Below are 22,909 nucleotides of genomic sequence, written 5' to 3'. Positions count from 1 at the left end.
TTTGAAACCAAGCTTGCAATATGGCATATTCCTTTGACAATATCAATTAATAAAAGTAGAATTTTTATGCCTGGATAGTAAAACTTTAAAGAGCAGAGAAATCTGTCCTATAAAAGCACTAGTTGTACTTCTCAAGTGACACCCTCTTATAAGAGGTACCAAACTTGCCCTGCCATTTAAATTTGACATGAAATAGAAATGTAGAATAGAAGCTGCTCCAAAATCAAAACAGAAATGCCAAACATATTTCACTAATACAATTATTACATATTAAAACACAGGAACAAAACTCTATGTATCAAAATAATTTTCAAAGTTTAAATATAATGTTAATGAAACTATGGCAATTTTCATATAGCCCTTTGAAAAGCACCAAGTGGTTTTGCACATTGTGTGATTTTGACCACTAGAAAACAAAATGAACAAAATGAACAGATCTCAAAACATTTTTAGATGATTAATTTGAAGGAAAAAAAAGGAGATAATGAAAGTAGTAACCAATAATTATAACCTTAGATGTTGGGGAAAATTGGAAAGATATTTACAGTCTGTCAAATAAGATATTAATTATGGTTCAAGAGTTTATTACGAAAAAAAAAAAAAAAAAAGTCCTACCAAAAAAATATATATGGTACAACTCTAAGTGAAAAGAAGAACAGATAATAATAGCCACCTTCAAGAGAACAGGCTGAGCCCTGGCCGGTTTGGCTCAACGGTTAGAGCATTGGCCTGCGGTCCTGAAAGGCCCGGGTTCGGTTCCCGCTAAGGGCGTACCTTGGTTGCAGTTTGTCCCCAGCCCTGGTTGGGTCATGCAGGAAGCAGCCACTCAATGTGTCCCTTTCACGTGTATGCTTACCCCACCCCCCCCGGCCGTCTGTCTTCCTCCCACTCTGTCTAAACAAAAAAATGGAAAAATGTCCTAGGATAAGGATAAAAAAAAAGATCAGGCTGAAATAAATCCCATAACATCTGGGGCAGGTTCAAGAGGTATAATGCAGTAAAAAAATGGCTATGTAAAAAATAATGGAGACACAGTACCTAAATAATTACTATCAAGAAAATGGAAATATCTATAAAGCAGAAAAAATGTTTTTGGCTCATTTAAAACTAATTCTAGCTTTTTGTAATAGTAAAGATGCATACTGTCATTAAAGAGAACTTCCAGTTGAAGTAGAGATTTTAAAAATTTTGTGAATTTCTACAGCATTCTGTTGTTCTAACTCCTACCTCAGTTCTGTGCAATAAAGCTGTTCTAGTAAGTACAATAATGTAAATTAGGTCCTTCTGGAACTTCCTTTGGGAAACTTGTTGGCCTGATACAAGATAAAGCTGCTTTCTCATAATGCATTTTACAATACAATTGTGTAAGTCATAATGTGTAAGTCGCAATAAATTTAACTGCTCATAGTAATTCTTTTTATGTGGAATAAAATTACTACAAAATGCTGTCACAGCATTACAGAAATATTTTGATTACATGTTATGATCAATAAATGGGACTGAAACCATAGACATATTAACATAAAAATGCTATTTACAAATGCAACTATACCACAAAAACATGGCCACAACTAAAGGCAAAGCGGGAACTAACAAGTTCGCCAGTAAGTTTCCTGAATTTTATCCGTTTGTGAATGATATCATATTAATCATTTTTAAAACACAAAGCTAACCAAATACCAAGACTCCTTTATCAATAGATAAAAGTAGTGCCTCTTCCACCCTTTATTCCCTGCTCTGGGTGTACTTTTCAACCTTTTTCAAGCCATGGCACATGTAGAAAGTGACACTATTCACATGGTACACTGCTCATCTGTAACCCTTCGTGCACACCAGTGCACTGCGGCTCTGATTTTAAGAATATGGTATTATCTACCTAAAGAACACCGAAGTGTGAAAAGTTATTTCTACTCCTTAATATCCCCTAAATAATATGTCTCTTGGGGAAATGTATGAAGAAATTAATACATTTCACTTTTAGATAAATTTAAGTGGAATTTACCAAAAAATTGTATTGTTTGTTATGATCCACAAAAGCAAGCACTGATAAATCCTTTAAGAAATAGATTTGGGAGGAGACAGAAATGCGAAGATTCTAAAAAACTATAATTTAAAGAGGCTGATCTAACTTATCAACTTTTAATTAGACCATAAATACTAAGTAAAACCTTAAAAATCTCAACTCATTTTCAAACCTCACTGTTAGAGATAAAAAGGGGTAGGAGAACAGCAATACAGCCTTGGGTGCTTATAAATACCTCGAAGTTTCACATGACTGACTAGAAAATATAGACGAAGAATAAGAAAAGCAAAATCTTTTGGTTTTACTATTATGAGTAGATTATTTTGTAATTACAAAAACCAACCAAACAAAAATATATAGGAAATAAAACAGTAGCATAGGTATAGTAAAAAAAAGTTATAAAAACCAAGTAAGAGTACCATACACACTCCTATTCATCACATTTTAGAAAGACTTGTGAAGCAAAATTTTTTGTTCATTAGATGAAAAGTCTCTTCAAAGGTGCTTTTTTCTCTTCCTTTGTTAGTGAAAGAAGCCCTTATCCAAAGCCACAAAGTGAAATCTACCATCAAAGAGTGCTAATAAATAGCACACTTTCTGCTTCAGTTGGTAAAACCAGCTGATTTATTAGTATCTAGAAATGCATGTTCATCTGTTCCAGTTTATAGGATACTCATCTGCAGCAAAGGCTACTTAGAGAAATTTCACACCTGCTGACATGGGTGGGACTACATCTTCCTATTACCCGTTCCAGCATTCTTCCAACAGATGCACACACTGTTTCTCCTTCTGGGAAACAGCACATGGAGTCCAAGCACTTGACACTTGAATTTGTTTCAGTAAGCTGGAGAAGTTGAAGCAGAAAAAACTAGTTATTTATAGATTTGGACTTCCAAAAAGCATTAAAAAATTACAACAAGCACTTTAAAACTAAAAGTAATGTATATAAACATGTTTTCTATAACATGGAAATGTATGGTACAGAAGGCTTAATTTAAGAGTAATCATACAAAAATATTTAAATGGCACTATCCCTAAATTAGAGGTTAGGTAAAATAATTATACAAAAACAAGTAGCTGGATATTATTTAAATCTGCAAAGGTATTTTTATTTTAACGTCTTAATATTTTATTATGGTCAAAATGACTTATATCAACTACTCAGAAACTTAATGAATTCTAATTCTTGAGTTTTTGTTTAAGTAAAATGCTCCTGCAATTTCAATTTAAAATGTCTAGCTATCAAGAAAAATAGAGTATGACCTATTTTGAAGACTAGGAAATAACAACCAGGCAGGACCTAACCCCAATAACTACAATAATAAACAACAACAAAAAAACAGTAGCAAATACTTTGTGTAGTGTTACTATGTGCCAGGTTCTAAGCACTTACATATATTCACTCCATAATTATCCTTGAAAAAAGTACATAATTTACCTTAAATTACTGAGCAACTATTACATGCCAACCATGCCCATAATCAACTCATCTTACTTTTTAAAAAAATCAATTGATAGTACATGTATTAAACCAATTAAACAAGTGACTAAGTAGTGCTATTAAGATTTTAAAATAAATTAATTCCTGCAAGTATGCAAGATTTATATTAATTCAGACATAAAGAATCCAGCAAGATAACTTTAAGCCACACCACTAATAATTTTAATTCTGTTAAATGAGAGGAATAAACGATATAACACATAGATCAATGAATCCCAACCCTGGTTTTAATAGTCAAGGGTACTCCTAAATTTCTCAAGGTTTGTCATTTTAAACAAACTTATTTTCATTCACTTTCCTTTACATATATAACATACTGCATAACAAATCTCTCAAAAGTATAATGGAAGAACAAAAAAATAGATTCATTAGAGGGTTGCAATTCACAAAGGTTGGGAATCACCAAGTGTTAAGAGCAGACATGGCAACGGGGGACATTTATGGAGACACTCACAATGGACATAAGAGATGGATACAATGGAACGTAAATAACCTGGCATTCTGAATAAACCTAATCAACTGATGAAGTCCTCCAAAATCCCTGCACAGAGTAATTCTACCTAATACCAAGCAATGTAAGTCAACACAGTCCCTGTCTGGGAATTGGCCGATATCCTAGGATCTGATAAACACTGAGAAACAGCTAGATTGTACTTTTTTCTTTACAATACCCTTGGTTTAGGGCTGTTTATGGTATTGTTTCTTAAACTGTATTTTGTGAGATGTTTATAGACATCCCACCAAAAATGTTCCGTGGCCAATTAAGTTTAGAAAACACTAGTTCAACAAAAGTCTAAACAGACTTTTTGAGTAAAGGATTATCAGTAAGTCAGTATGCATGGTCAGTCTCCAAGGGGAGAGCTAGACACAGTGCATTTCTCAAACTTGTTATTTTCAGTTAACAGCCCCAAACCCCAAGGGAACATTAATCAACATCAGGAGCAATGTTAATATTCAGAGGAATAGTCAAGAAAATGCTGGTTTGGGCAACAGGATTTCATTAGTTTCCTCCTTGGGTCCCTGGGCTCCAGTTTCCTCCATCTCAAAAATCACCCTCTGTAGGAATGAGGTATCTATAGCTCCCCACATAATACTCAAAAGGAGAAATTATAACATGTTAAGGGAGGCCTCTAAGACCTTATATAAATTGACCTGAGGCTGCCTTTCCTGTTTTACTTCCCAAAGTTCCTATACAGTCTCCACACAGCCAACCAGACACTGTTCCCTGCCTGTGGGCATGTGTCGGGGCCTGTCACCAATTAGGGTCAGAATAGTGACCCCTACACCAAGTTCAGTTTAAATATGATCATCTCCACAAAATCTTTCTCACCTCTCCAACTATCAGTAATCTCTTTCTGGATTCTATCCCACTGCCTTTTTGCATCACTTAAATGACACTAACAGTTAAATTCAATTTATATTTATTAATCAAGGCACTGTGCTTAAATATAGGATAGGAGATAAGTCAGGAACAAATAATAATGGCAGTTACACTAACAGAATGCTTACTATGTATGTGCTAGTTCCCATGTAAGATGCTTCTCATGGATTATTAGCTCATTTAAAAATTCTAACAACCTTTTGGGATAGGCACCATACTCATATGCATTTTATAGATGAGGAAACAGAGGTTAAGAACTTGCTCAAGGTCACCCAGCTGGGGGGCTTGAGTCCTGGTTTCTTTGACTAGAGCCCAAACCTCTTTACCATGACGTTATACTGCCTTCTTATAATTATGGTATGAGGCACACTATAAATATCAAAAAAGAGGAGGGAGAACTCAAACTCAGCTGTTGTTGCTAATGGTGGGAGGGAATGAAAGATCTGATGAAAAAGATGGCATTTGAAATATATCTTGAAGATTAGATGGGGTTTCAAAGGCTGGAGATGGCGGAGAAAGAGCATTCCAGGCTAAGTGAAGAGAATGAGTAATAACTGTGTGTGGGCAGAAAAATATGTGTATTCAGTATGTTTAGCCTAAGCACAGAGAGAGCAGTAGTTACTCCTGTCCCCTTGCAAAAAGACCAGTGCAACTCAAAGCATCATCCACATGGTCCAAAAACACTGTTACTGACTTATGAGGATACAAGTGACTCCAGTCTTTGAGAAGATTAGAAAATTTTAAAGCAACTTGCCAGAATACTTCTATAACTGATGAATCTAAAAATAATTTAAAAATTGGGACTTATTTTATATACCTTTTAAATTTCATTTCCTAGTAATTAGTTTTTATTGTATTTTATAAAAGCATTGGTCTGTGATGGACCGGAAATTAAAAACAAGGAAACAACTAACTGGTCCTACACATTTACCTGGGGAGCACTGAACCAGACCAGGAACTAGAGAGAGCAAGGAATTTGTCTGGTTCGTCTTAGTTTAACAACAGGTGTTTTGCCTATAGAGCTTGTGCACAACCAACTGATAGGAATTCACTGAAAATGATATCCATAAGATCAGCAGCTTTTGAGTATCCACATATGTACAGAACACTGCTTAGGTAATGACCTTACTTTGCATGCATCACCTTTCACTTTAAAACCTAAGGGCAGGTGTTAATATATGGGCAACCCAACAGAGTTAACATTTTGAAATGTAAAAAATAATATAAGGAAATGACTTCTTCAGATTACCTTTTGAACTGTGCAAAATGTTTCCTTTTTTTCCCTAAAGAGAAAAATACCCTAGCTGCTTTGAAATGTTGAATGCTAGTTAAGTGTTTTTGCACCGCTATCTATGGAAAATATCACACTGTTCTCCAGCAGACCTTTAAGCTCTATCGCTTTCCCACCCATATACATCTTTGGTCTCATATTCAGGAACTGGAGCCCAGCCAGAGTTCATGTAGCCACAGTTGCCAGTATAACTGGGGGTGGGAATGAGGTGGAGCATTTATATCTCATTTCATTCAAAGTAAGGAGAGGAAATCAGTACTTTATTTTTGTGACTAACTATAAATACTAAAAAAGAAAAAAAGCAGCAAAGTATGGCAACGGAAGTGAGATCCTACCTGGTGTCACAAAGAAGTAACTTTTTATGAGAAATTTTTATTAATTTGTAAGACATGCTCCACCACACTTGCTTCCCGGAACTACCATGTCACTTAGAGCTAGACAGGGTCCTAAGCAAAACAACTATGGAGATTCAACATGACTATGTATAGCTAATAAAAAAGTCTGTGTTTAAGAAAATGTTTTGCCTTTAAAGGTGCAATCAAAAGTCATAAAATAGTCCTGATTTCCAAATTTGGTAAATAATAATAAAACCCCTAAAACAAATAACAGCTTCATCTCATTATTAAGAAGAGCAACAGGTAGCCATTTCATGATGGCAGCTATATAACGGCCCTATATTACTCAAGGCCTATTTCTCCAAAACATGCCTCAAGCTTACATACACTCCTCTAAACTTCCTGCTTTCTTTCCAACTTTGAAAGACAGTTATAAATATAGATAAAATACCTCTACACTGTCTTTTAGTGATCTCCTGAAAGATTTCTGTATGTGTTGCCTAAATCTAACTATGAAAATAAGCATGCAATAATTATATTTTTAGGTAAGGTTATTGTAATAATTTACCTTACTCCTGATTTCAAAAAGACAATCTTCTTTATTTTAATAATGTGATTACACATTATTATATAAATAACAATATATAACAAGGAATTTGTAGTTTAGGTGAAGAAAAGTATCAGTATATGTGAAAAATGATAAGATCCTCAATTTTAAAGGAGAGGGTAAAGCCGAATAGCACTAATTAATGCACTAAGTCATGGCACAGCTGATACTAAGAATTCATTTTTCTAATTATCAATCATTTACAGCATGTCATAGGAAAAGTGTTTGGTAGAAAATAATGTCAATACTAATTATTTTTCTTCATTTCAACCTCCAGATGAAAAAGCTGCTAAGTCAGCACACATTTGAAAATAATACTAGTTTTATAAAGTGTCAGTCATATTTATCAGATATGCCTCTAGTTCCTGCCACAGGTGGCAGCCTTATTAGTCTTTTAAATGTTTGATTGTATTTGCTTACAGAATTTTACTCACTCAGAAAAGTATAGCTTTTAAGTGGTAAACAAATGAATATAGACTATTAAGGTTTTCTGTCACTGCTTTGTTAAATGAGGCAGTATCTGTATCTTCGTCACCAGAGAGGCAAGTAACTTGTAGTTGGTTGAAACTTTAAAATGTATTCTCTTTTTGTAGTGGTAGATTTCAGGTGTGAGGCTTAAACACCTTGGTCCACAGTAGCCCTAGCATCCTATTGCTATTCCTATGGTTATTAGATACAGCCCTAAAAAGGGCATTCAGAGCAAGAATCCAGAGACAAAAAAAAAAAGACAAAACAATAGAGGCCTAAGAGGCAAGTGACAGTAGAGGGAGATGGACTAGAAGACCCTAGCCCATGGCAACATTTAGGGCTCAGCATAGCCTTCTGTCTGATTTGGCAAGGCTGACCAAATTTTAAGTACAGAAACAAATGTAATTTCAGAACAGAAAAAAATAACACTTGTCTTTTTGAAGTGATTTTTATCTCAAAATATATGCCAAAGGCAAAATACATGAGAAGAAAAATATTTAAGATATATTTCATTCAACCAATTAAAATCCAGTGATAAGCAGAAAAACAATGTAGTTCAGGATAATACTCCCAGCAATTTTACAGGGTCATACTCATGGTTTAAGGATTCTTCTGGCTTTTTGTTTATAGGAATGGAGACCAAATGTCATGGAATGATGAGAAAATTCACTTTGTAAAAGTAACATAGAAAAAAAAAAAATTAAAAAGTAACAAGGCCCCTGTTATTTAATAGGAGCATTCTAAGAAGACTGTATTGCATATTTTAATGGGCATATTAAAGAAGCATCAGACCATGTCTTTTATTTTATTTTTAAATCCTCACCTGAGAACATTTTTCTTTTATTTTTATTTATTTTTAAATTTTAATTATTTTAATTTTTATTTATTTTTTAATCATCACCTGAGGACATTTTCCCATTTTTTGTTCAGATAGAGTGGGAGGGAGAGAGAGGAAGAGAGAGAGAAACATCGACGTGACAGGGACACATTGAGTGGCTGCTACCTGCATAACCCAACTAGGGCTGGGGACAAACTGCAACTGCGGTACGCGCCCCCAGCGGGAACCAAACCCGGGTCTCTCTGGACCGCAGGCTGACGCTCTAATCGCTGAGCCAAACTGGCCAGGGCAGGATATTTTTCTATGTATCTTCAGACAGAGTGTGAGGGAGGGAGAGAGAGAGAGAGAGAGAGAGAGAGAGAGAGAGAGAGAGAGAGAGGGAGGGAGGGGGAGAGGAGGAGAGAGAGAGGGAGAAAGAGAGATAGAAAGAGAGAGAGAGAGAGAGAGAGAGAAACTTCAATGTGAGAGAGACACACTGACTGGTTGACTCCTGCATGACCCTGACTAGGGCCAGGGACCGAACTGCAACTGAGGTACATGCCCTTGAGTGGAACTAAACCTGAGACTTTTTGGTCAGAGGGCCAATGCGCTAATCGCTGAGCCAAACTGGCCCAAGGCCAGACCATGTCTTTTAAAGTATCCACTCAAACTTGCATTCCAAAACAAAATAAAAATTGAGAATTCTTTTCAATTAATAACAACTGAGAGTTGGTTAATTATTTTCAGCATTTTCCATTTAAGGCAATTCACTAAAGGAATCTAATTTTATAAATATGTTTTCCAGCCCTGGCCAGTTTGGCTCAGCAGTTACAGCGTTGGCCCTAGGACTGAAAGGTCACAAGTTCGATCCCCAACCCTGGTCTCACATCTCCCCCTCCCCACTTCCCTTCCACTCTATCTAAAAATCAACGGAAAGGTATCCTCAGATGAGGATTAACAAAACAAGACAAAAAAAAGTTTTCCAGAATTCAGATTTTTTCATATTATACCTGTCCCATTGTCTGATTTATAGGAGTTAAAATTTATAATCTATAAATAGTTTGTTAAGTTTCACCATTTATTAGGGTGTATCCCAGGTGAGCAAATAGCACCTTCTTGACCAGTAAATACAGTAAGACCTCATTTAAAAGTCATTGATAGGTTGGTTGTGCAACTTTAACTGAAACGACATATGATGAAACCAATTTTACTAGGCTAATTGACATAAACAAAAGTTCCTACAGCATCTCATTAATTTTACAATGAAATGACATTAAATAAGATGATGTTAGTTGAGGACATGCTGTACAATATACAAAACGATAAATAGGTCAAGTAAAAATATATTAGTGGTAAGAATTTTTATCCTCCATAATTACTACCAATCAGAATATTTTGCACATCCCAATAAGGTCTAGAAGTGGTTGTCAGGGTTTATTTCTTAAGAGGGGAGTAAATCAAGTCCTCATAAATTCACACTTTATTACAAAACTATAACTATGAAAGTTTATGAAAAGAACTAAGATTGGTGACTATCAGGCAACAGAATACTATTCAGCACCAAGCCTAAGCATTCATTCATTTGATCACTCAACTCAAGAGGTAGACTTAGAAAAGTAATTCAGTATCTAACTACATTAAGATGTAAAATGATATAAAACTACAACTTCAAGTGGGAAAACTGATTTCAGAAATAATAGAAATAGCATGACATATTTTCAAAAGAAGTGATAAGGTAATAGGTTGTGAGAATACCTTCCTAGGTTAGAATTTGAGATGAAGTATGATTCAACACTATAGATCCAAAGGAAGATTAATAAAATATACATGATGGACATATAAAAAAAGTAAAGATCACAAAAAAAGAAACAAGTAAATAAAAACGTGAAAAACAATGAGGAATTAGTAAAGTTAAAACTGAAATATCAGGCCAGTTCTCCCACAGCATACCCCAAACACAAGGACTTAGCGTATATATCCCCAGGAAGATCCAGCGCAGTACTACCTAGTGCACGTAAGAACTGTCCTGCTGGCTGCAAGCCTCAGCTAGCAGGTGCCTACTGTCCTCCCCTCTGTGCTTGCTTTCAGCAAATTCATATGCTGAGCTGACTGAACCCTTATCTTCTTCCATCTGGAAGGACAGAAAAGCAACAAGTCTCATATTACAGACAATACTCTCACTGTTTATAGGTTTAGAATCACAGTAAGTTGGGGTCCACAATCTGTGTGGCACAAATGAATGTTCACACACCACTATATTCATTTACTGTTACAAAAGAGAGCTGACAGCAGCTTCTTACTGGGCATACAACAAAGCACACAAAACAAAGCCATGATTTTCTAGTGCACAAAGTGAAATTAAATCAGGTCTCCTTTAATAAAATTAAATTTATTTTATTAGGGAAATTCCTTGCCACCAAGATTAGGGTTTTCATTACAAAGATATGTACCATTTCGTATCTCTCACGCGCCCTTCTCAGAAGATTTAGCTTCTCTATCTGGACTTCAGCAGAGGAAACAGGTCAAACACATGGCCTTTCAAATGTTACATGTGAGTGAAAGGGGGCTTGACTTAACAAAACTAATTCAATTCTTAATTTGAAATATATTTTTGAGTGTTAACTAATTTATACAAAATTCTAATCTTTAGTTTTTCTACATTTGTATTATAAGACCTGCTAAGGAGTATGTGCCCATAGCCAAGCTAATTGTAACCTTTCTTGAATTATAACAAAAAGTCCTCATTGAATTAAAAAAATCAAAATTTTCCTTATTTCTATGTATTTTCTCAATCTTAGGACTAATAATTATTTCTATGAAAAAAAAGCTATGGTGAATTCTTACATATATAACAAATAAAGTAGTAGAATTTCTTGGTTTCAAGGGTACTATAAGTTTATTTAAAGATAACTTTTTACAATAGCTTTGCCTATAACACAGGGGAGGAGAAAATATTAAAAATGAGTTTTCTTTTATTCAAAAGAAAATTGCTAATAGTTTTGTGTTAATGGTTCTGAAGAGGTACTAACCTGATTCAAGACTTGAGAACTCTTAAAGATATTTGATATCCATATAATTTTCATCTCTGTAAACCAGTGATTCTCAACCTTCCTAATGCTGCGACCCTTTAATACAGTTAGTTAGTTCCTCATGTTGTGGTGACCCTCAACCATAAAATTATTTTTGTTGCTACTTCATAACTGTAATTTTGCTAATGTTATGAATTGCCATCGGAAATATGTGTTTTCTGATGGTCCTAAGTAACCCTTGTGAAAGGGTCGGTCGACCCCCAAAGGGGTCGTGACCCACGGGTTGAAAACTGTTGCTGTAAACAATTAGGCTACCATGGATCACACCCAAGAATAGTGTTCAGTGCAGATCAAAACTAAGATTTATTCAAAATTCATTGAATACATTAGGAGATGTATGTGGGCACTTGTTCTTCATGTAGCTGTGAGCAAATACCCACCCAGTGGTTACTTGCTTCTCATTTAAGCATCTATTATTTCTGCTTGGCCTTTGGTTGAACACAGTATTTCTTTTTGTTTTTCTTTGATGCTGATAGTAAGGAAATAAATCACAGTCCGTTAAATGATCATTTCATGGGTGGGGAATCTAGAGGCTCAGTGAGGTGAACTAATCTGGTTAGGACATATAGGGAGCAGGGTGCCAAGGGCAACATTAGCATTTAGGCTCGCTGTCTCCTTAACAGGGAGGGCTCTCCTTCCTTTCTTTGACCACCTGTTTGGAGACTGGCTTGCAGCAAAGGCTATCTGACTAATGTAGCCTGCTACCACTGTGTTCTTTCACAGATGAATGTCAAGCTAACACTTTTGTTACATCATTATGGAGCCTGAGATCTTTAGTTTATGATCTCCTTACCTCATTCTTTTTTTGTGGCTTAATTTAAGCCAACATGATATGTAAAAATATGATTGCATAAAAAATATTATGATTATTCTCAATGCAAAAGTTATCTTCAATTGACAAAAGAGTTTACCAGAGTAGTCTTTAAACAATGAGGTCCTCTATTGCCTTAGAGTTAAATAATTAGATATTCAAAAATGTGATGAATACTCACTGTTTTCAGAAAGGCACATACAGATAAAATGTGATATATGTATTTGGCTCAACCAAAGGTGAAGACAAATCTTCAAGTTTGTTTTGATTTTAGTTTTTGTTTTAAACATAAAATTTAGTTGACTACCAATTAAACACTCATTTGTATATTTATCTACAATTATTATACCTTTGTAATTCAAAGGAGAATATTTTTAAAATCTTGAACCTAGTAATAAAATAAAAAGGTTTGGTAAAACTTTAGAACAGCTCAAAATTATGAACTCACAGAGTTCCCTAAGAGGCTAACTGGGGCTTTGTCAAAGCTATTTATTTGATTAAGTAATTGTAGAGATTAGAAACCTTGAGAATAAAAAAAGATTTTAAATATATATATATATGATTAAGAATCCACAAAATACTGATAGAATGAGAAACTGAAAAGTGCCAAAACTAAACAAATTATTTTGGTTACATTACTTTTTCTCTTCAAACCAGACTGGAATTAAAGTTAGCATTATAAAGTTGTGGTATCTTAACAACAACAGTTTTAGGATTTAAGCTTTAGTTTTCTTCCATCAAAAGACATCTCTAGACTACTGGGGTTTTTGTTTTTTTGTGGTAACAGACAGAATGGATCTGTCTAAGGAGAAAAAGGTATATATAAGAGATATAAAATATATGTTCAATTTATAGATGCACTAAACAGTAGCAAGGATTTGAAATGCTTCAGCAGCCATTAAAAGTACAAAAACAATTATGCACATGAATTTACAACACAGATTAAGGCAAGATAAAAAATGAGCAACTCTCACTTTCAAGTAACAGAAACTTAAAACTTTAAATTTTATGAATTTTGGTAGCTTAAAATACTCAACATGCAGGAACATTCTTAAATATGAATATGACAAGCAGAAGCATTAGAATTGTGCTACAAAAAACAGTTAAGGTGTAAAATGTATAGTAAGGTATAGATCTCTGTCCTGTTATCATACTGAATTTTCTTCTCAATGAAGAAATGGATTTTTTTAAGGTTTTAGCATACATATTAATAAAGGTCAAATTAGAGACAGAGCTGTGCTAACAAAAAATGGCCGACTCTTAATTCATGCCTCTGCCTATCTTTTAAATATTGTTTAATTGACCTTTAGCATGCAGAAGTTAACAAGGTTCTACTCCTACTCTACCTAAGTTTGCTCAGCTGATTCCTTGCCCTCGACAATGGCTGCAGTGCGATGAACTCGTCACTTAAAGCAACTGTGTTGGAGTACATCTATAAGTGGACAGAAGAGGGATGGGACAGACAAAGAGTCAGTGAGCTGTATTCATTCATCACCCAAGAGACAGACAACAGGACAAGCTTTGTAAAGACACATATGTTCTTACAAGAGTAGGAAATATCATACATGGTACACATATATGACTGACATTTGTTGGGCTATTGGCTTTCTTCGCGCTTAACACCACATTGTTATTCTGGAGAAAAACAAAGTTCAAAATAAATACTGACAACTTTTCTTTTGATATGATTTTTCATGCTACTTTTGGTGAACAATAAAGTGGCTGACAACTTTCTAATTATCCTTCATCATTTGAACTCAAGAGGCAAAGTATAAGGTTGAAATATAAAGATTGCTGCCTGCAGCAAAGGAATAATGTCACACATGGGATCTGAATAACCATATACTGTTTAAGAAAAAATAAAACAAACAAAAACACAGATTCCTGAATGGAAGCAGAGATTTTCTCTTTGGATTAGACCACAGCAGAACACCTGTCAAGTCATTTAAAAGTAAATTTAGTGGGACAATAATAGAGATTATGTCAGCTTTCACACACAGATAGAATGATTAATTTATTGCACATTCCATTTCTAATCAATTTTAACCTATGGCAAAAGAACCATAATATATATAAAGTACTTGTAACCTTTTCTTATCTATGGGTCCTCTTTAAGGTACAAAATATTTCCTATGTAATCCTTTAATTTTTTTTCTTTGGTTTTGGAGAGAAAGGGAGAGATAGAAACATTGATGAGAGAGAACATCGAATGGCCACCTCCTGCATGCCGCCCACTAGGGATGAAGCCCACAACCTGGGAACATGCCCTGACTGGGAATCAAACCGGTGACCTCTTGGTGCATGGGTCAATGCTCAACCTCTGAGCCACGTGGGCTGGGCTAATTGTTTTTCTTAAATTGATTTGAGGGAGAGGATGAGAGGAAGGAAAGGATGGGAGGGAGGGAGGAGGAGGGAGAAAGGAAGACATGGTACGCATATATGACTGACAGGAAGGAGGGAGGGAGAAATATTAATTTGGTGTTCCACTTAGTTATGCATTAACTGGTTGTTTCCTGAATATGCCCTGACCAGGGATCAAAGGCTAATTATGTTTTTACTGAAGACTTACTACATACAGGCCCAGGGTTAGGTGTTTTATATTCATTATCTCTAAGAATCATGTAAAGTAGTAATTATTATTCTGATTTTACAGAGGAGAAAATTGAGGCTTAGAATGACTTGATTAAAGACATACATTGTATAAATGGTTAAAACAGTATCTGAATTAAGTTTGTAAGGCTTCAGAAACCTATGGTGCTTCAATGGTGTTAAAATGTGTATTGGTAAGGATTGAGTTAACCAAAGCAAATAAAGGCTAAAGAAATGCTGATAGGATCAACTGAAATGAAAACCAATGCACTGTTTAGGAAGCCTAACTCAAATCACTCCTTAGGGAGCACATTTTATTTGTATAATATGTAACTTATTTTCCAAGTTTTAATAAAATTTGCTTGGCAAGTAGCAAACATGCACAAAAAAATAATAAACTCAGTATTTACTGGCACATAAAAGTTAATTAGAATGTATTCTTGAGGATATGAATTCAATGGTATGGTATAGTTAATAAGACAAATTAAGACAGATTTCTAGCTCATGTCCAAGTCAAACACACAAACAAGGCACATTCAACTAAACAGCTACCATTTCTTGAGCATCTAGTAAGTGTTTGGATATTATTTTATTTAATCCTCATCACAAAGGTAATTAAATGGATATTTCTACCATAATTTTACCCATGTCATTACTGAAAGAGACTTAAAGACACAGAGCTACCAAATGGTAGACCTGGGTTTTGAACTGGAGAACTATCAGACCCAACGACCATAACTGTGCAACATACTATTAATATTTGCTATAGTTTAATATTTATTAAGTGTTTAGTGAGAGAATGTATTTTATAAAAATCCATTCTTTAGCCCTGGCCAGTTTGGCTTAGCAGTTAGAGCATCAGCCCATAGACCAAAAGGTCTCGGATTCTATTCTGGTCAAGGGCATGTACCTGGGTTGCAGGTTCAATCCCTAGCCCTAGTCAGGGTCATGTGGGAAGCAACCAATTGCTGTGTTTCTCTCACATCAATGTCTCTGTCTCTCTCTCTCCCTCCCACTCCAATAATTAATGAAAAAATATCCTCAAAAAAAAAAATTCATTCTTCAAAAATGATTTAGGTTAGAGCATTGGCCCACGGACCAATGAGTCATGGGTTTGATCCGGTCAAGGGCACGTACCTCAGCTGCAGTTCGTCCTCGGCCCTGGTTGGGGTGGTGTGCGAGGCAGACACTCAATGTGTCTCTCTCAGGCAGACACTCAATGTGTCTCTCTCACATAGATGTTTTTCTCTCCCCACACCCACCCCCATCTGAAGATAAATAGAAAAATATCCTTGGGTGAAGATTTAAAAAAAAAGTGATTTAGGTTAAAGAACTTATTTCACACTCTTGTTGAAAACAATATAACACTGTGACAATACTATTTAAAACATATTTACTATTATTATCTGGACATGATAACTTTATCCTTAAAAACCTGAAGTTGTATAATAATGTAATTTTTTAAAATTATAATTTGTCAGAAGTCATATAATTAATAGAAATAACTATAAAATATCAGATTTAACAATATTTATACTGCAAAATGCTTAATACAAAAATGGATAATTTCTTATTTTCTGATATAAGCAAATTATAATGACAGCTATTCATTGTTAAAGACCTCTAAATAAAAGATTTTGTATATAAAAATGGTTACCTGTGCCTTTTCAGTATTTGTAGGATTGAACTGTCTGTCAAATACTTTCTTCACAATATCAAGAAACAGACATATAACAACCATAAGGATTATAGCAAACCAAACAGAACCACTTGCTAGGAGCTGAAAAAATACAAAGTACATATTCTGGGAACCCAAAAATGGCCTGCAAAGAAAGAAAGTGGGCTTAATAGAAGGATAAACTGACAAGACCATTTCTTAAATCAATATATCATGTGGGTTTACATATAGTTACAAATTTTTAATTTGGAATAGAAGTTTGGAATAAGTTCAAAATTTGGAATCAGTAATTAATTGAATAACTACAAGATAGACTTTAATTGTTAAAAAATAAAATTCAATTTAATTGCTATCAATGACAATTATAGTTTTTATTATTAGGAAAGTGGCAAGAAGTTGACTAGGTAACTCTATCTTAGTAGGATATCAAAAGTATTATGTAGTAATGCAGACACCAAGAAACACACAAAAAAGTATGTAACAAAATATTCTGTACTAAACAACTAAAAGATTGATTACTCAAATCTTAGGTTGGAAAGTTCCACTTAAAGGTTCTTCTCTACAAATATATTTAAAAATAAATGCACTCCCAAATACTAGTTCTACATGGTAGTAATTATTGTCAAGATACTCTTTTGGGGTTTTGGTATGTATCATCACTTCAAAAGAATAATGTGAAAATAGAAAAAGAAATGAAAAAATAAAGAACATTAAAAACAAATATTACATACTAAGCATTATTCATGAGAGTATCTTTTATAATCCTAAGTGGAAGATAATTATTTAGCTACTCTATACTTTTTTGCCTATCTTCTATAATTTTTTTGCCTAATACAGGGATCAAAGGCACAGTAGGCAAATGTAATATACATTCTCCAAATGAGAGACTTTAGTTGTCCATCACGTGTAAAAGGATCTTAGAGCCCTGGCTAGTTTGGCTCAGTGGTTAGAACATCGACCCTTGGACCAGAGAGTCCTGGGTTTGTTTCCCACTAAGGACACGTGCCTCGGTTGCAGTTTGTCCCTGGCTCTGGTTGAGGTCGTGTGGGTGGCAACCAATCAATGTGTCTCTCTCACATAGATGTTTCTCTCTCTCTTCCCCCCTCTCTCCCTCCAGCTCTATCTGAAGATCAAGGCAAAAAAAAAAAAAGAATCTTAGAAGAGGCATTAATTTTTCATCTGTCACAGTAACTGAAAACATTATTTTACCAATGAAGATGAAGCATACTATTTACTTTTAAGAGAGAAATTAATTCATTCATGAAAACTTAATGGCTCAATGTTACTTTATTATTTACATTAGTAATTTAGAGGTAATATGGTTAGTGTTAAGAACACTGACTGTGGCCCTGGCTGGTTTGGCTCAGCGGTTAGAGCGTCAGCCTGTGGTCCAGAGAGACCCGGGTTTGGTTCCCACAAAGGGCATGTACCTTGGTTGCAGTGTGTCCCCAGCCCTGGCTGGGTCATGCGGGTGGCAGCCATTCGATGTGTCCCTTTTACGTCAATGTTTCTCTCTCTCCTTCCTGCTCTAGCTGATCAAAAAATAGAAAAATGTCCTCGGGTGAGGATAAAAAAATAAAAAGAACATTAACTGTGGAGTAAAACAATTGGGGTTTAAATCCTAGCTTTGCTCTTTTTTCTTTTTAATCCTCACCCGAGGACATTTTTGAATTTATCTTCAGATAGAGCAGGAGGGAGAGAGGGAGAAAGAGAGAGAGAGAAACATTGATGTGAAAGAGACACATCGACTGGCCAAGGGCAGTTTTGCTCTATTTAACCTTTGTGATCTTGGGGCTCAATGTCCATATAGAAAACATGAAGACAACGAGATTATTGTGATGAAACAATCTAATATCTTAGGTAAAACATCTAGAACGTAGTATTTAGGAAGTTTCTTTTTTAATCCCTATTAGTAAGATCAACTGAAAGACGTAAATTTATTATAAGGATAGAATCTCAAAATTATTTCTTCATAATACAATTTATCACAATAAATACAGGGCTGGGGCTAAAGTAGGTTTACAGTTGTAAATACATGAAACAGTTTATTCTTCTATTATTATTTATTAATTATTGTATTATTTTCCATACTAAAACTATAACCTACTTTTGCCCACCTAAGTATTTATTAGTTGAATCAATATAATTAAAATATAGTCACTCACCAGAGAATCCCTCCATAAAACAAAGAAAATACAAAATAGAATATAATAGATCCCCAGGTAACGAGATGGTTGATCCAGGTCCAAAAATGAGTTTCCAAAGCCATCTAAAAAAAAAAAAAAAAAAAAAAGTTTAAATCCTTAATATAAAATTAACCTCTATGATAAAAATCACAAATGAAATGTATTAATTATAAGTGACTAAGGCAAAGCCTCTCAGAAGATAAATATCATTGCAAAGATCCCAATATGAAACTGAACAATTCAGTTTATAGTATTTTTCTTCTGTAAGGAAACACCTTTGAAATTTCATGAGTACTTTATTTTCAACTCTGTTGCCTGAAACAACGGATGATGTTTTGCAAAATTTCAGAGATGAGTACTGTGGGGTTAACCTTTATTTGACCATCAAAATCAGCAGAGGCTTTCTGAAATAATGAACTTAAAAAGATTTTTGACAAAATAAAAATGAATTAATAAATAGCAATCAGTGAAATTATTCACAACTAAAGAAGGAAAAGAGAAAAATATCCAACTATGGCTAAAGAAATTTAACTAGGAATTATACAGATACAAACTGTGTCCAAGTGTCTAATTTCTATACCATACCTTTACTGTGACTGTAATAACCATGACTGTGAAGACTAAGGTGCCAAATGTCCAGTTTCCAAACATCTAAACAGAAAAAATAATCCATTATTGCATTATGTGTCACCATATGTAAGGCAAAAAGTAACTTCATTCTTTCTAAAAATCACTTGTATTATTTAAGCCAGTTATATTTGAAATCTGTGACCAGACTAGTAAAGTTAAAGGAGTATGAGAAGAAACACCATAAGCATTACTATGTTTATTATTATTATCTGTTACATAACATTATCAGACTGGAAACCTAAGATGGATTTGGGATTGTGTGGCATAGGCTGTTTTTATTTAGAATGATATAGTGACTGCTTTATTTCTGTCACAGTAAAAATGAAACAAAACCCTGTTCGATCACAATTATTTTTTGTAACTATTCCAACCAGAAGTTACAGTGGGTAACATGCCACTGTATTTCTGGACACAGCAAAGGCAGAACAGGAAAAAAAAATCACAAACAGCCCTGGCAGGTTTGGCTCAGAGATTAAAGAGTTGGCCCTCAGACCTAAAGGTTGCAGGTTTGATTCCTGGTCAAGGGCACGTACCTACATTGCAGGTTCAATCTCCAGCCCCAGTCAGGGTCATGCAGGAGGCAACCAATTGATTTGTCTCTCTCACATCTATGGCCCCCCGCCCCGCCCTTAAAAATCAACAATATCCTGGGGTGGGATTAACAACAACAGTAAGAAAACAAAACAAACAAAACCAATACCTGAAAGATAATGGCCAATAGACTTACTCCTCAAAGGATTCCTTGTAAAAATGGTGTTAATATCAATCAGAAAATATTCCCCTGGTCTTTTTAGCAAAGACTTAAACACAATTTATTCAAAATGCAGAATCCCCAAAGGTCAGGGTTTAAGTTCCACAAATAAGAACACAACCAGAAGTTTATGTTAATTTAGTTCATAAAGTAGTCAGTCTTTACCACTGGTTTAAAAAATTATTTAAAAGGCTCTGTTTTATTATCAGATTTCTAACAATTAGCATTTACTTGACAAATTACTTAACATCTCTGTATCTCACTTTTTTCATTTGTAAAATGGGGGAAAACCTTACAGGTTTTTATAAGAATTAGTGTATGAAAAAAGGACAGGGTGCCTGATAGATAAAAAGCAATCAATAATACAGTTATCAACAATAAAATATCAGTTCTATTTGTCAAAAGAATGAAAAAGACATATTGAATCCCTCCTTCTTTGTCTGCTTTTATCACCTCTGGAAATGACCTGGAAATACTGAAAATCAGTGGGTCTCACTCAACTTAGCTCTTGGAGGAGTGCCAGTCTCCTCCTTCAGGGCTATGTAAACAGATGATTAGAAGCAGCCAGGGAACCTGTGCCTGGATGTGGTAACAACTGCACATGTTGCATCCCTCAGTATCTGGTTTTATAGGACCAAGACTAGGGCTAGTTATATGGAATCTTTCTTAGAAGCAGAACTTATTTAGGGTTTCCTCTTGCATTCAAGGCCTGAGGTAGCTGTAAAAACATATTCACATGGTTGTTTGTTTTTTTGTAAAATTAGAAAAAGTAATGTATTTCAAATACAATTAATCAGTGAAGATTACTGTCTCTTTACATTCTGACTTCCCCTTGCGTTGGTGATGAAGTGAGTGGCAGAGGGCATTTTGGGGATCTGGCTAAAGAGAAGTTGAGTTGGGCTTATTACATTGGCTTGGGTTAAGTAGGACCTATTTATGTCACTTAGTTATTTCATGTGTACTTAAACTTGTATTCACAGTTGCCTGTTTTCTGGATAACCTCTTCTAAATGAATTTACCTAATTATTTTAAAAAGCCAAACTTTTATTCCAAATTAAAAAGGATCATTCATTATTCATTTGTATAATCAACACACAGTAACTGAGCATCTATTACATTCAGGCTTTGGGGATAAAGCAATGATAAGATAAAGTTGCTGACCTCCTGGAGTTTATACCTAGTGGAGGAGACAGATAAACAAACCTAAAAATACATACCTTAAGGAAGAGATTAGTGCTATGAAGAAAAGTAAACATACAGCAAGGAGACAGTAAGTGATGAAAGGTGAGAGAGATAGTATTTAATGGGAGTAAGCTACAAAGACCTTCACGAGCCAGTGATGTTTCAGCAGACCTGAATGAATAAGGGAGTGAGTCACATGACCATGTAAGAGAAAAGCATCCAAGTAGAGAAACAGGAAGTGCAGAAGTCCTGAGGCAGGAACAAATTGGTCTGTTCAAGTAACAAGAAAATTAGTGTGGCTTATAGTAAGAACACTAAATGATTTTAAGCAAGCTAGATAGATGATCATATTTTCATTCTTAAAAGACCATGTGGGCTGCTGTGTGCAGAACAAACAGCAGGAAGGGGAAAAACAGGAGCAGGAGCAGGAAGGAGGCAGTTGTTATGGTTCCAGAAAGAGATGGTGATGATTTGAACAGTGTGGAGAAGGAGAGAAGTGAAATCAAAGATAATTCCTAGACTTCTGCCTTAGCAATTGTGTAAAAGTTGGTACCATTTATTAAAATATGGAGAACTAGAAGAAAAATGGGTTTGCAAAAGACAAAAATATTCTGTTTAGCTATATTAAGTTTGAGATTCCCATGGGACTTGTAAGTGGAGAAGGTAGTTACTTATTTGAATCTGAGGAGGCTAGAAAAGATGTAAACTTGGGTGTTTTCAGCACGCAAGCAGTATTTAAACCCTAAGAATGAGTTCACCCTGTGTACAGATAAAAGAAGATGCCACAGCACTGAGCCCTAGGCCTTGGGTTTCCTCTAGTGGGTGATTTTGCCTCCCAGAAGAGATTTGGCTGGATCTAGACAAATTTTTTGTTGTAACTGGGGGATGCATGCATGTGTACTACTGGGTTCTAGAGGGAAGAGGCTAGGATGTTGCTATTAAAAATTCTAATTATTTGGTTCAAAATGTCATGAATGCAGAGGTTGAGAAACCCTGATTCTGAGGATGGGAAGAGAAGACTGAACAGGAATAATCAGTAAGGAAACCAAAGTAATTTACAAAAGCTAAGAGAAGATAATGTGGCAGGCAGAAAGACTTCATAAATTGTGCCCAATGGTTGAATTCAAAAGGAGTGAAAACAGCCCTGGCAGGTTTTGCTCAGTGGTTAGAGCACAGGCTCTCAGACTGAAGGGTCTCAGGTTCCATCCCTGGTCAAGGGCACATACTTGGGTTGCAGGAATGATCCCCGGCCTAGATGTGCAATGTGTATCTCTCACACTGATATTTCTCTCTCTCTCTCTGCCCCGCCCCTCCCTGCCTCCCTTCTACTCTAGCTAAAAATCAATGGAAATGTATCTTCAGGTGAGGACTAAGAAAAAAAGAGAGAATGAAACACGCTCTTGAATTTAGCAATGTGAAGGTGGATGGTGGTGACCATAAAAAAAACAGTTTTGATGGAAGTGCTGGAGGATGAAAATGCTATAGGACTATGTTCAAGGGAGAAGGTCAGAAAATAGAAATGGTGGAAAAAAAGTAACTTCTACACATTTTGCTCTAAAGATACACAGAA

At 35.1% G+C, this 22,909-nt stretch overlaps 1 protein-coding gene across 4 annotated transcripts in view; it reads right to left on the bottom strand.

The window, feature by feature from the left end:
- The window catches only part of ATP11B (ATPase phospholipid transporting 11B (putative)), a 117,369-nt gene that overhangs the window by 5,403 nt on the left and 89,057 nt on the right, over positions 1–22,909 (bottom strand). For 3 of the 4 annotated variants that reach the window (XM_036243778.1, XM_036243779.1, XM_036243781.1), the window contains 4 exons: positions 19,362–19,427; positions 18,756–18,859; positions 16,570–16,735; positions 2,734–2,867 (listed from right to left, as the gene is read on the bottom strand). In XM_036243778.1, coding sequence (XP_036099671.1) covers positions 2,734–2,867; positions 16,570–16,735; positions 18,756–18,859; positions 19,362–19,427 — 470 coding nt within the window. Of the gene's footprint in view, positions 1–2,733; positions 2,868–10,428; positions 10,555–16,569; positions 16,736–18,755; positions 18,860–19,361; positions 19,428–22,909 lie in introns of those variants that run through there. The other variant, XM_036243780.1, reaches the window with a different exon arrangement.

The sequence above is a fragment of the Molossus molossus genome, unplaced genomic scaffold, assembly GCF_014108415.1.
Source record: "Molossus molossus isolate mMolMol1 unplaced genomic scaffold, mMolMol1.p scaffold_m16_p_5, whole genome shotgun sequence".
Taxonomy (NCBI): Eukaryota; Metazoa; Chordata; class Mammalia; order Chiroptera; family Molossidae; genus Molossus; species Molossus molossus.
The sequence above is the reverse complement of the archived record's forward strand: the minus strand, read 5'-3'. Positions and strand labels throughout refer to the sequence as shown.